Source organism: Cicer arietinum, chromosome 5 (genome assembly GCF_000331145.2).
Source record: "Cicer arietinum cultivar CDC Frontier isolate Library 1 chromosome 5, Cicar.CDCFrontier_v2.0, whole genome shotgun sequence".
Taxonomy (NCBI): Eukaryota; Viridiplantae; Streptophyta; class Magnoliopsida; order Fabales; family Fabaceae; genus Cicer; species Cicer arietinum.
Genome location: NC_021164.2, coordinates 78,102,606 through 78,114,379, shown reverse-complemented (window position 1 = coordinate 78,114,379; position 11,774 = coordinate 78,102,606). Strand labels below are relative to the sequence as shown.

The 11,774-nt window shown below is 33.4% G+C and overlaps 2 protein-coding genes across 4 annotated transcripts; one reads left to right on the top strand and one right to left on the bottom strand.

The window, feature by feature from the left end:
- The first annotated feature begins 772 nt into the window (after positions 1-772).
- On the top strand, positions 773-3,600 carry LOC101506322 (F-box/kelch-repeat protein At5g42350-like). 2 transcript variants are annotated; one of them, XM_004500796.4, is made up of 2 exons: positions 773-931; positions 1,432-3,600. In XM_004500796.4, exon 2 carries the CDS (start codon positions 1,527-1,529, stop codon positions 3,279-3,281), a length of 1,755 nt encoding a protein of 584 aa, XP_004500853.1. In that variant the 5' UTR covers positions 773-931; positions 1,432-1,526; the 3' UTR covers positions 3,282-3,600. The 2 variants fall into 2 exon arrangements, with proteins under 2 accessions (XP_004500853.1, XP_004500852.1); XM_004500795.4 differs by lacking the exon at positions 773-931 and adding an exon at positions 938-1,164.
- Positions 3,601-6,351: 2,751 nt separating this feature from the next.
- Positions 6,352-11,420, bottom strand: LOC101507091 (U-box domain-containing protein 44). 2 transcript variants are annotated; one of them, XM_004500797.4, is made up of 4 exons: positions 11,117-11,420; positions 9,801-10,370; positions 9,378-9,687; positions 6,352-8,115 (listed from the first exon to the last, which is right to left on the bottom strand). In XM_004500797.4, the coding sequence occupies exons 2-4, from the start codon at positions 10,356-10,358 to the stop codon at positions 6,542-6,544; spliced, it is 2,442 nt and encodes an 813-aa protein (XP_004500854.1). In that variant the 5' UTR covers positions 10,359-10,370; positions 11,117-11,420; the 3' UTR covers positions 6,352-6,541. The 2 variants fall into 2 exon arrangements, with proteins under 2 accessions (XP_004500854.1, XP_012571488.1); XM_012716034.3 differs by lacking the exon at positions 11,117-11,420 and having other exon boundaries at positions 9,791-9,941.
- Positions 11,421-11,774: the final 354 nt, after the last annotated feature.

The following is an 11,774-nucleotide window of genomic DNA, read 5'->3' as shown; positions in this document are numbered from 1 at the left end:
AATGCCGAGTTATCATTATTCATATAAAAAAACACGATTATCATTACATGACATTTTCTCTTTTTAACATGATTCATTATTGTTTTTTTAAAAAAACATGATTCATTTTTAGTATGTCAGGAGACAGATGTGAAAGAAAAAAAAAATATTAAAAAAAGTCCCATTAGCAATGAATTAGTTTTAGGTACATACATACATTGTAAAACATTAAAAGATTAAAGACTATACACTCTTAGAGATAAAGTTATTTTAAATTTTTTATTTGATGTATCTGATAAGAAGTAATTAATATAAAATAATTTTATATTAATAATATATATGTCCTTTAATCTAATAAATAATTTATTATATTTAATTTTATTGAATTTGAATTTCTCACTATTTAAATAAGATGAAATTTTGTCTATATAGTTAAAATAATTATTTATAACTTTTTCTCTATGAAACATTTTGTTGTTAGATCATAGTGATCGAAAATGTGAAGTAAAATATATCTAACATGAAAGTTGACAATATTAGACAGTTAATTAAGTGATTTGATTTCGGTGGAATGATCCCATCCTCAGTTTTAAGTCGTTGATTAGATAAAGATTGTAGAGTGATGTATACCCTCAGCTTTTCTTATTTTTTCCTCTTTATATATTTAGCAAATAATAAGATATAAGAAAAAGTGATGAGAAATAAAAGAAAGAAATGGGAAAGAAGAGGAGGTGGGTCGCTTTTTAATGAGTGGTGCGGTCGCTTTACTAAATTCCCAACCAACAAACCAACCCACAAAATTGTTGTTTACTTCTTTTTCTAATTCTTTCTTTCTCTAATAATAATAATAATAATAATAATCGGTGCTCTGAAATGAAAAAGTAAAGTTGTGTGTGAATGAACTCTCTCATAAGAGATGATATTATCATTTATTTCTCAAGTGCATTACATTGTAAGTTTTCTTTTCCTTTTCCTTTCCCCTTTTTTCCTCTTTCCTTCTTTAGATTTCTATCACAGTTTCCGTTACTCACTCATTCGATTCGTTATAACCTCTAACTTGCTTCTCCATACGGATTACGGAATCTCTTCTTTTCTTCGCTTTCTTTTTTTTTTGTTAAACTCAAATCGATTTCATTTGCTTCTTCACTGCTCTCTGCAAAAATTATTTGCGCTTATGTCTACTAGGTATTATTATTACTCATACTGTTCTTAATTACACTGCTTTTATTCACTTTCATAACTCTTACTTGCTCTTGTCTCTTTTTTTAATTGTTATTGTTATAATAATGATGTTCATCTTTGATTTCATTTAAAAGTTGTAATTTCACCATTTCGACTCAGGATCTGGATTCATTGTTTGCTTTTGTGAGTTTTATATCATTATTTTATTTTATTTTGGGTCTCAAAATCTGATTTATTGTTTTTCCTTTTTTGGATGCATGAATCATATAGGAGCCGAGCTTGTGTTCTATTTTGGTTGAATATTGTAAGATAGAGATGGGTTTTGTATATTTTGTTGTGAAAAATTGGTGAGCATAGTAATAATAATGTTTTCTGAAAGATTGGGGGCAAACGAAACTCGTTGTCAACAAGATTTCCACGGTTTGAGTGTGTCGAAGCGTCTTGTGAGGAGTGTCAGCCAGAAGTTGAGGAAGAAGAATAACAGAAGTTCAGAGGAAGATGATGATGATGATGTTAATGGAGTTTCTTTGAAATGCTTAACTTTGTATGGTAGGGGTGGGGGATGCAAGGTAGGTGCTTACATTAGTGATGAATTTGGGGATTCCAGCAATAGAAGGAGATCTAGTTCCGGTGAAGAAGGCAAAGGATATAAACCGGTTTGTGGCCCGCAAGATAGTGCTGTTGTAGACTGCTTCTCGTATGGTGTGAGGGATAGGTTTTGGAGGAGACACCATAGAAAGAATTCTGAACTTGATGAATTGATAATAACAAATAATAAAATGCATATATTTCTTCCAGATGATATTCTTGAAATGTGTTTGGTTAGGCTTCCGTTGACCAGTTTGATGAATGCACGTCTTGTTTGCAAAAAATGGAGGTCCTTGACCACCACACCTAGATTCCTCCAAATGAGAAGGGAGGGTTTGTATCAAAATCCATGGTTGTTTCTGTTTGGTGCTGTTAAAGACGGCTTTTGCTCTGGTGAGATACACGCATTGGATGTGTCTCAAAATCAATGGCATAGGATCGATTCTAGTTTTCTTAGAGGCAGGTTTTTGTTCTCTGTTGCTGGTGTACAAGATGATATCTTCATTGTTGGAGGATGTTCTAGCTTGACTAACTTTGGGAAAGTGGATAGGAGCTCATTCAAGACGCACAGAGGAGTGCTTTCATTTAGCCCCTTGACAAAATCTTGGCGCAAAATACCATCTATGAAATATGGTAGATCACTTCCTATATTGGGAGTTTTTGAAGTCAGTTTGGATTTTCCAAGTTGTCAAAGTCATCAAAGTCGGCAGGACAGACGTTTTCCGAGATCAAGAATTGGTGGGGTTTCAGACGTCTATGAGGATCCTCATAAGCTTTCAATGAGACGTCATTGCAGATCTACCTTTAATGAGACTGAAGCTTCGTCTTTGCCTAGTAGAAAGGCACACAAGTTCCTGAGACAAAAAAGTGATCTTTCAAGCTCAAAGAGTAGTGGTAGAAGATTTTTGTTGATAGCTGTAGGGGGTCTGGGATCTTGGGATGACCCTTTGGACTCTGGAGAAATATATGATTCTGTATCCAATAAATGGACTGAAATCCCAAGATTGCCTTTTGATTTTGGGGTTGCTTGTTCTGGAGTTGTATGTGGCAAAATGTTTTATGTTTATTCTGAAACGGACAAGCTTGCAGCATATGATGTAGAACGAGGTTTCTGGATTACAATTCAAGCCACTCCGATCCCACCTCGTGTACATGAATACTACCCCAAACTTGTATCTTCAAATGGCCGTCTGTTTATGCTCTCTGTGTCTTGGTGCGAAGGTGATGGTCAAATTGGGAGGCGAAACAAGGCTGTTAGAAAATTATGGGAGTTAGATCTCATGTATCTTACATGGACTGAAGTCTCAGTGCATCCTGATGCCCCAATGGACTGGAATGCTGTATTTGTGGCTGACAAAAACATGATTTTTGGAGTAGAGATGTTCAAAATATTTGGTCAGGTGTTGGATTTTTTCACTGTATGTGATGTGTCTGATATGGCAAACTGGAACCATATTTCAAGGAACCATGTAACTCATGAGCTGGACGGTTCATCGTGTGCAACCAAATCGGTGGCAGTGCTGCACCTTTGAACTCTTATGCACATGTATGCAGAACAACAGAATCCCAAATATTCTCTGTATGTTGTTGTTTTGAGATGCAACATGATCGGTAAGTCTTGCCTTGTATTTGCTGCATATAATTGTATAAGGGCTACTCTTCTGAACTCTCTCGTGGTTCTTGGTTTCTGTGTTTTTTCTTCATGTACCTTTTAATTTAATTCATTTCACACTAATCATAAAGTTCAATCAATTTCATCCTGACTTTGAACTTGTATTTTTCATGTTAGCCGTCTGAGTTGCTGGATTTATGGTTTTGTAAATGAATTATCTTCATCTTTTATTCTCCTCACTTCGTAGTCATTCGTATTTTCAGCATTGGATTTGAAATGAATGTAACTCGCATTCTTGTATTGATAGTTGCATTGAATTAAAAACCTCCAGGTAATTTGGAATATTTGGAATTATTTGGAGGGGGAGAAAAGGGGAGGAGACCAAAATCTTGAGTTAATTTTAGTTTTCCTCCAACAGTAGAGGGATTTGAAGATGACAGAAGATGTATTTAACTTTTTTATATAGATAGACTTAAATACGTTTTTATTAAATGTGATATTGAATATTATAAAGTATAAAATGTAAATTTATCTTTTATCTATATTAAAATATCTCTTCTCGGCTTCTCTAATCGAATACAACACCTTGGTTCAGAAAAATAAAATAAATCAAACACGAATGAATTGTATTGTAAACAAATTAATTAGAGAAGAAAGGGAAAATGGCAGTCAATAGAGTAAGGCTATATGTGAACCAGCGAGAGGTAGAGCAAATGGAAAATAAACGAAACTACAAAGAAGAAAGAAATTCAAGGATGATTTTAAGAAGAAAGTGGAGAAGCTCAACACTAGAAGGAACAAGAAGCTCAACATTGTGAAAGGAGATGAACATGGAAGGGCAATGAGCATAAAAATAATAGTCCTATAGTTATAGTTTTTTTTTGTTGAAGAAACGGTCTTATTATATTCAAGTATATGAAATGAATAAATTTCATTGGTTGTAAATATTAAAGTGAATGTTTTTTAAAAAATTGAAGTTAATATGAATATAATGGATGAATGAATGAATTATGAATTATATATATTTTTAGCATTATTATTTTGAAGATAGAATTATTTTGATTTCAAATGCAAGATATGGTTATATTCTTTTTTTCTTATTAATTGAAGTGTATGGAAGAAGCTAATACCGTTTGTTATCTTTCACATGAAACATGTGAAAGAACAAAATAACAAATTTGTTGAAAGAATATCAAATCATAAAAAGGAAAAATAAAAACTAAATACTACATTATATATATATATATATATATATATATATATATAGGTGACAGGGCTGGTTTTGAGATTTCAGATCTTCTAGGTGAATCAATAAAATTGTCTTTTTTTTTTTTTTTTTTTTTTTTTTTTTTTTTTTTTTTTTTTTTTTTTTTTTTTTTTTTTTTTTTTTTTTTTTTTTTTTTTTTTTTTTTTTTTTTTTTTTTTTTTTTTTTTTTTTTTTTTTTTTTTTTTTTTTTTTTTTTTTTTTTTTTTTTTTTTTTTTTTTTTTTTTTTTTTTTTTTTTTTTTTTTTTTTTTTTTTTTTTTTTCTTATTAAACTTTACTTATTTGTGTTTGATAAAAAATGTAAATTTACTATAAACTTCAACATCCTACAAACATGGATGGTGTGATTTCGAATTTTTTGGGGGAATAAAAAAAATTTTTTTTTTTTTTTTTTTTTTTTTTTTTTTTTCTTATTAAACTTTACTTATTTGTGTTTGATAAAAAATGTAAATTTACTATAAACTTCAACATCCTACAAACATGGATGGTGTGAATGTGGTGAGTTATGGATCTAATAAATTTGCATGTACGGAGAATTGTGCGTGGGTGAGCCTAATGAAATTACTTTAGAAATAAAGGGTATAGATTAATTATACCCAATCATATGCCCACAGGTGACCCTAATGTATTTATTATAAATTAAATAGAAAACAAATTAAATAGAGAAGTAAGGGAAAATGGCAGACAATGGGTATGACATTTTGTGAACCAGCGAGTGGCAGACAAAAATCAAGGAACCTACAAAGAAGGAAGAAAATCAAACATCAAAGGATGATTTTAAGAAGAAAGAGAAGAAGTTCAACACTCAAAGGAATGAGAAGTTCAACTTTGTGAAAGGAGCTGAATATGAAAGGGCAAATAGCATAAAAAAATATATGCAATGAATAAATTTCATTGGTTGTAAAGATACGTTGATACAATAAGTGTGTTTGAAAATAATTCCAACTATTTGAGATATTAATTTGATGCTTCAAATTTGACTTGCATTTTGAAATACAATTCGGTTTTGATAAAAAGTATTACATTCTCCAAAGTTGTTTTGGATGAAATTTGTATGTTCAATGTCTGTTAGAAGGGGTTTATGTACATAGTATGATCATAATTTGTGTTAGATGTTGATCTTTGAGTTTAACCGACTTTAAAAAAATGTTGTTTACTTTATAAAAAAAAATTGTTTATTTATTTAAATAGTTTAACAGCAAAATTTGTATTTATTAAATATAAAAAAAGAGGGAGTATCATATAATACCCTGAATTTTATCTTATTGAAATCCCTTTTTATTTTAGAGAAATTTGAAATTCACACCATGTCTCGCAGTAGGCACAAGTTCATTGTACGAGAACCCTAGAAACTTAAACTCTATTGTCAGTGTAAAATAGTGTTTTCAAGACAATATTAAAGATTATTCTTCAAATTATTGACCATTTTCTCCTCCTCCATCCTTCAGGAAAATTGGAGATGTGATGGTTTTTTCTTTGAAAGCATGGACCCATGTACTAGAGTTTATATATATATATATATATATATATATATGAATTTGTAATGGCTAATATTTAAGTAAGTGAAAAATATAAAACTCGATATTTAGCAACAAAGATGAAAAACTAGAAATGGATGATAAAAAGAGAAACTTAAGAGACAAAAGCTCAAATAGCTGGAGTATAGGGAACAAAATCTGATGATTTAATAGAGGCAAAAAGCAATAGAGAATCATGACAAACAAATGAAGACCTCCAAAAAGAATGGTAATTTTGTATACAATAATCCCAGGGCTACAGTTGGATCAATAAATGCATACAACACAATAACATGCCATAGGTATAATCCAAAACTGATTGGAAAAACATAAAATTACATACAGATTTCTGTTGTCATAAACATCACAGTGGATCATTTACATCAAACATATGCTCATCACATGTTTGGAAAGATTCCCGAGAAGTTGGGTATCTTATCAACATGCTTCAAGGCACGCTCAGCGATCTGCCTAGTTCGATAATCACCATGTTGGAACGCGTCCACAAGTGCAGTACTCACATTTTGATCTCCGGAAACTTCATAGGCTATATCATCCGTTCGCAACAGTCTTTCCACTGCCCAAACTGCCCTCCTCCTCAAATTTTCTGTCCGTTTCTCGAGCAACACACCAATTATAGGCTTCACTCCCTCCGCATCGCACAAAACCAATACTCCTTGCTCAATATCTACTCCATCGTCTATTAGAGTACATAAGGCTGCAAGGGATGCCTCAACCACATTCACATTTGTGTGGTCCAGTAGAGCTACTAATTTTAGGACTGCCTGTCCTTCGTAAAGACAAAATGTTTCTTTTAATGAACACTTCCCACGGTGGATCCTACATAATCCGGTGACGATTGGCGGTTTGCTGAAACATGAAAAGAATGAAGCACAAAAGGCCGGTTCTGGCACCTCAGGCAATTTGGTTAAACTCTTTGATTCTAGCGATAAATTCTCCAAAGCTGTAGCAGAAACCATCTGTACATTGTCAAGCCCATTGGTCTGAAGCAGTTCAATGAAGAGTGCAGTAAGATTTTGATCACGGCATAGTGCGACGGCATCAGGCTCATCGGCCAAGACATATGTAATCCTTGCAACAATCTTCATAAGTCCTTCAAGAAATGGTGTCACGAACCGAGTGCCTCTGATCTCTCCCTGTCTGATGGCAATAACCTTTGATATGGCCATCAGAAAAGCCCCTTCATCAAGTAGCTGTCTCGTGAGGCCCAAATCCCTCTCGGGTAGATCGGCTAAGAGGCCAACAGCAGCTGCCTGCTCTTCAGTGATTCCTATATTTTCTGATATGACTTTAACTAGACTACTAAGTTGTCCCACAGAGCCACGAAGCGCGTCGGCTAATTCCTGGCCCATGTGGGGAGACAAATTCTGAAGAAGTTTTATGGAAGCTAAACGAAGATCTTTCTGTGGTGCCTCGATGAATTGAACTAGACTGATAGTGGCACCAGAGCTTTTGATAGCAGCAACAAGACTCAGCACTGTAGTTGGAGAACTAGCAAGTCCAACAAGAACTTGGAGAAGTTTACACTCAATTGCTGGACCAGTGTTGCTTATAAGATGGAGTAGTTTATGAATTATATCCTCCGAGACCAGAGTTTGGTGATCAGGTCCAAGTGGAATCGAATCAAAGTCTTCTCCCGAATTCACAACACTGGCAAGAATTGTAGCAGATACCTCTTTTAGTCGTGTCGGAAGCAAATGAGGGCCCACTGCAAAAAGGTCATTGACAAGAGGGGAAAGTATTCCGGCTTCTAGTAAAACCTTTGCACTTGGCTCACATGATGATATCTGATTTAGTGCCTTTAGTGCAGCTTCTCTTGACTGCATATTGCCACTTTTCATGATACTGATCAGAGATGAGCCTACAGTTCTAGCAACAAAGACTTTAACATCATTGTCCAAAACCAGCTCGCCAAGGATTCCAGCCATGGACAGTTTAGTTTCTGGTGGACCTGCAAATATTTCAACGAAGAACAAGATGATGCATTAATATCTACAAAAGAATACGGAGTTATACAAATAAATGACACATCTTGATCCCAAATATTTATTAGGGGCATTGTTATCAAATCGAGAATTGGAAACCTATTTTCCAAACCGCTCCTCAAATCTTACTATGAATCATAAGATACACAATTAGTAAAAACATGTCACTTTAAAACAAGTGACATAGCAAAAATATAAGCTAATATATAATATACAAAACTGAAAATACTTCAAGATTCAAGTCGTGAATCAAATCAAAAAAGATAAGCAGTTGACTATACAAAGCTAACAAAAAAAAGTGGTTGACTACACTATGTTCCCAGATAACATTTCAATATTACTTGCAAAAGGGAACAGTTTTGATCTGTTTGGTGTGCCAGTTGTTTAAAAGAATAAATTCTACTAAACTCCTAAAATCCTAGTAAAGATGGGGAACTGATTTTCACACCTTAAAGTGGAAGAGAATTTCTAGAACCGTAGCAAACACTACAAGAAATACCTTTTGAAGAAGCTATTTTTCCACCCAGAAGTTATTTGCAATCAGCCATAAAAGACAAAAAAGGATAAGCATATAAATGATATCAGTCTTAAGTTGGAAGTTTCTTTAAAACATCTTTCATATAAGTTGTATTCATTTCACACGATCCTTGAAATATTCGTACAACAAATATGACTTTTTTTTCTTAATCTTTGATGCAAACCAGAAAACTCAGGGAATGAAACAGTAAAAAGGAAATAGGTACAGCAAGTACAATATCTGGAACATACTGATATTATTATTGATGAAATGTGATAACAGCAGTAGGGAACAATCTCCCTGACGTACTCCAGAGCTTAGCTCCTCAGAGAATCTGCAAATTCTCTGCCTATAACAGAAAAATAACTTTTCGCATATAACAGAATTCCACACTCATCCCACTACTGTCCTAGGTCTCTCTATGCCACCTCAGCATGCTTACTTTGCTTCCTATTCTTCCTCGCATAAACCCTCCACACTTTGGGATCATTATGATTGTCTAAGCCCATGTTATCACTAGCAGCCCTATTAATCTTCCACATTATTCCAAACAGAGGACACACATACACCATTTTTACAATAATATATGTGTTAGATGGCTGGGATGCTGTGTAGCAGTTTATGCTTTCTTGAGAATTAACATAAAACATGAGCAAATTAACCACACAACATAGATATGATGTGATATAAATTAAAGAGAAGTGTTAGTACCTTCAAGAAGATGAGTCAGAAGAGGCTGCAATCTACCATTTTCAGCCATCTGCCGCACATTATTCTCATATTTTTCCAGATTCTCCAATGTTTTATCAGCCTTCTCAACAGTGGAAAGGTCTTCTGAATTGCTGCTTGTCATTCCAACTAATATAAGAATAGATCCATTGATTGAACCAATCTTCTCACAGAGGGTTTCAGATTTTGAGAGTTCATAAAGCAAGGAGACAGCCTCCTCTCTTTCTTTAGAAAGCTCGTGAGAAAGGAATTTTACTACCGTACGCACAGTGTCCCCTTCAGCCAACAGTTCCTTTTGAGCAAAAAAGAAAAAATGTTAACACGAATCTCTAAAAAAGCACACTGATGATACCGAAATAAAAATTATAAAGGAAATTAAATGATAACTAGCAAACCTGCAACAACCTTATTTTCATCGTCTCCTTCTACCACAACTCTAAGGGTTTCAAGAGCTCTACAACGAACCTTACGGCTGCTACTCTTCAGCATATCAACAATCATTGGTATAAGCCCTGCATTGCGGACAACATGTTTATTCGACTGACTTCTTTGGCAGATGTACTGGACATACCTCAATGCCTGAAGGGTTTCCTTTTCTGGACTCCCTGTATTCAATGAACGGCGAGCCATATCCAGCTGTGCAGCTTCATTCCTTGCAGTCCACTCTTCAATAGTGTTCCGCAAAGCCATACTAGGATTCAATTCCGTGCTTTTTAATTCTCGCAGAGTCAAGGGGCAAACCAGTTTCCGTCCACTCTCCCTGCATTCCTTGAACCATTTTTCAATTGCTTTACGTTCAAAAGTCTGTCCAGTTTCTAAAGTAACAGGATCACGCATAACTTGCTTCGTCAGAGGGCATACAAAAGCATCATAAATAGGCTCAACGTGTAACCTCTCAAAAAGAAAGCTATCATCTGATTGGCTTCCAGGGTCATTACTTCCATCCCAGCTAGCAGACATCATATCTCCAGTTACCTATTTCCACAAAGAACAATGACATTAAGTTATCAGTGGCTCAAATAAAAAACATAAGGAAATTGTTTCAGAAGTCAACTGTGAATCAAACGAAGTCAGAGCCCCTCTGATCCTTACTTCCTAATTACTACTCCGTCCTTACATATAGAACATGCTTAAGATTTTTCTTTATCCTTTTTACAAGACTTCTTTTATATTTTCAACTGCATTAATTATTTATTTACCAACATACCCCCAATTATATTACATTTTTTCTGCAATAAATACTTTGATGAAAACATCAATTAAAGAATAAACTTGTAAAACAATACTAATTATCAAAAAAATTTAATACTACTACCAATTTTCTTAATGTCAATGATTTAGTGAAGGAGTGGTAAGTACTAACAATTTATCCAATGCAATGAAAAGAAATTGATAAATTATACAATAAATGCATTCAATGACAAAGTATCAATAACTGAGAATCATATCATAAAGATTAAACAGAATTGCATGTTCTCTCAGTAATTTAGAAACAGAGACTTACCCAAATTAGTTCAGCTTAATTTTTCATGAAAAATATCTTACCAAATTGGGGTAGGGGTGTTTTAAGTAATAAAAAACTTGTTGATTAGAAATAGAAACTAGTAAGTTAGGCGATTATTAAGGAAAATAAACAAACAAAATCTAATAGAGTGTGTTAATTATGAAACAAATCGATTAAAAAAAAAAACAGTGTCAGCTAATCAATTAGAAAACCGTACCTGTGTAAAAATAAAAACCTAGTTTTAGTAAATAGTTCAGGAATCAAAGAAAAAGCGTTGAAGGAAAGTTGATTGTAGGAGGTAATTGTTTGTGTGGCATGGTATAGGAATTGGAATTGAAGGAGCAGAAGCGAAGGTGAGTTGAGAGAGAGAGAGAAAGCAAAAATTGAAAAAGTTGGTTCAAATATGTAAAATTGATATTTATGAATTATATAAAAAATAAAAAAAGAATACAAATTCCAGCGAGAGAGAGGTTGACTCGATGCAAAAGTAGTACTAATGGTCAATAAAAGAGAGAGAGAGAGAGAGAGAGAATGAGGCAAACAATCATCGACAATCAATTACATAGTAATACTCCATTCCATTCCTTTCTATTTATATATATATTAATTAATATACATAAACCAGGTTGGCTAGTGGTATATTTCTGGTTTTGCTGATTTTAATATTTTATTTTTGTTTTAAAGTGTGGGAGTAATAAATACTATTTCTCATTTTGCCGTAAAACTCCAAGGGTTTGCTAAACTAACGAGTAAAAACTGCTAATCCAAAAATATACGTAATTATTTGAATTAAGTGTGAAACCACTTGAAAATATTATAGTCTAAGGGTTTCATTGAAAATTACACTTTCAGAAAATTTGAGATTGACACGGTTA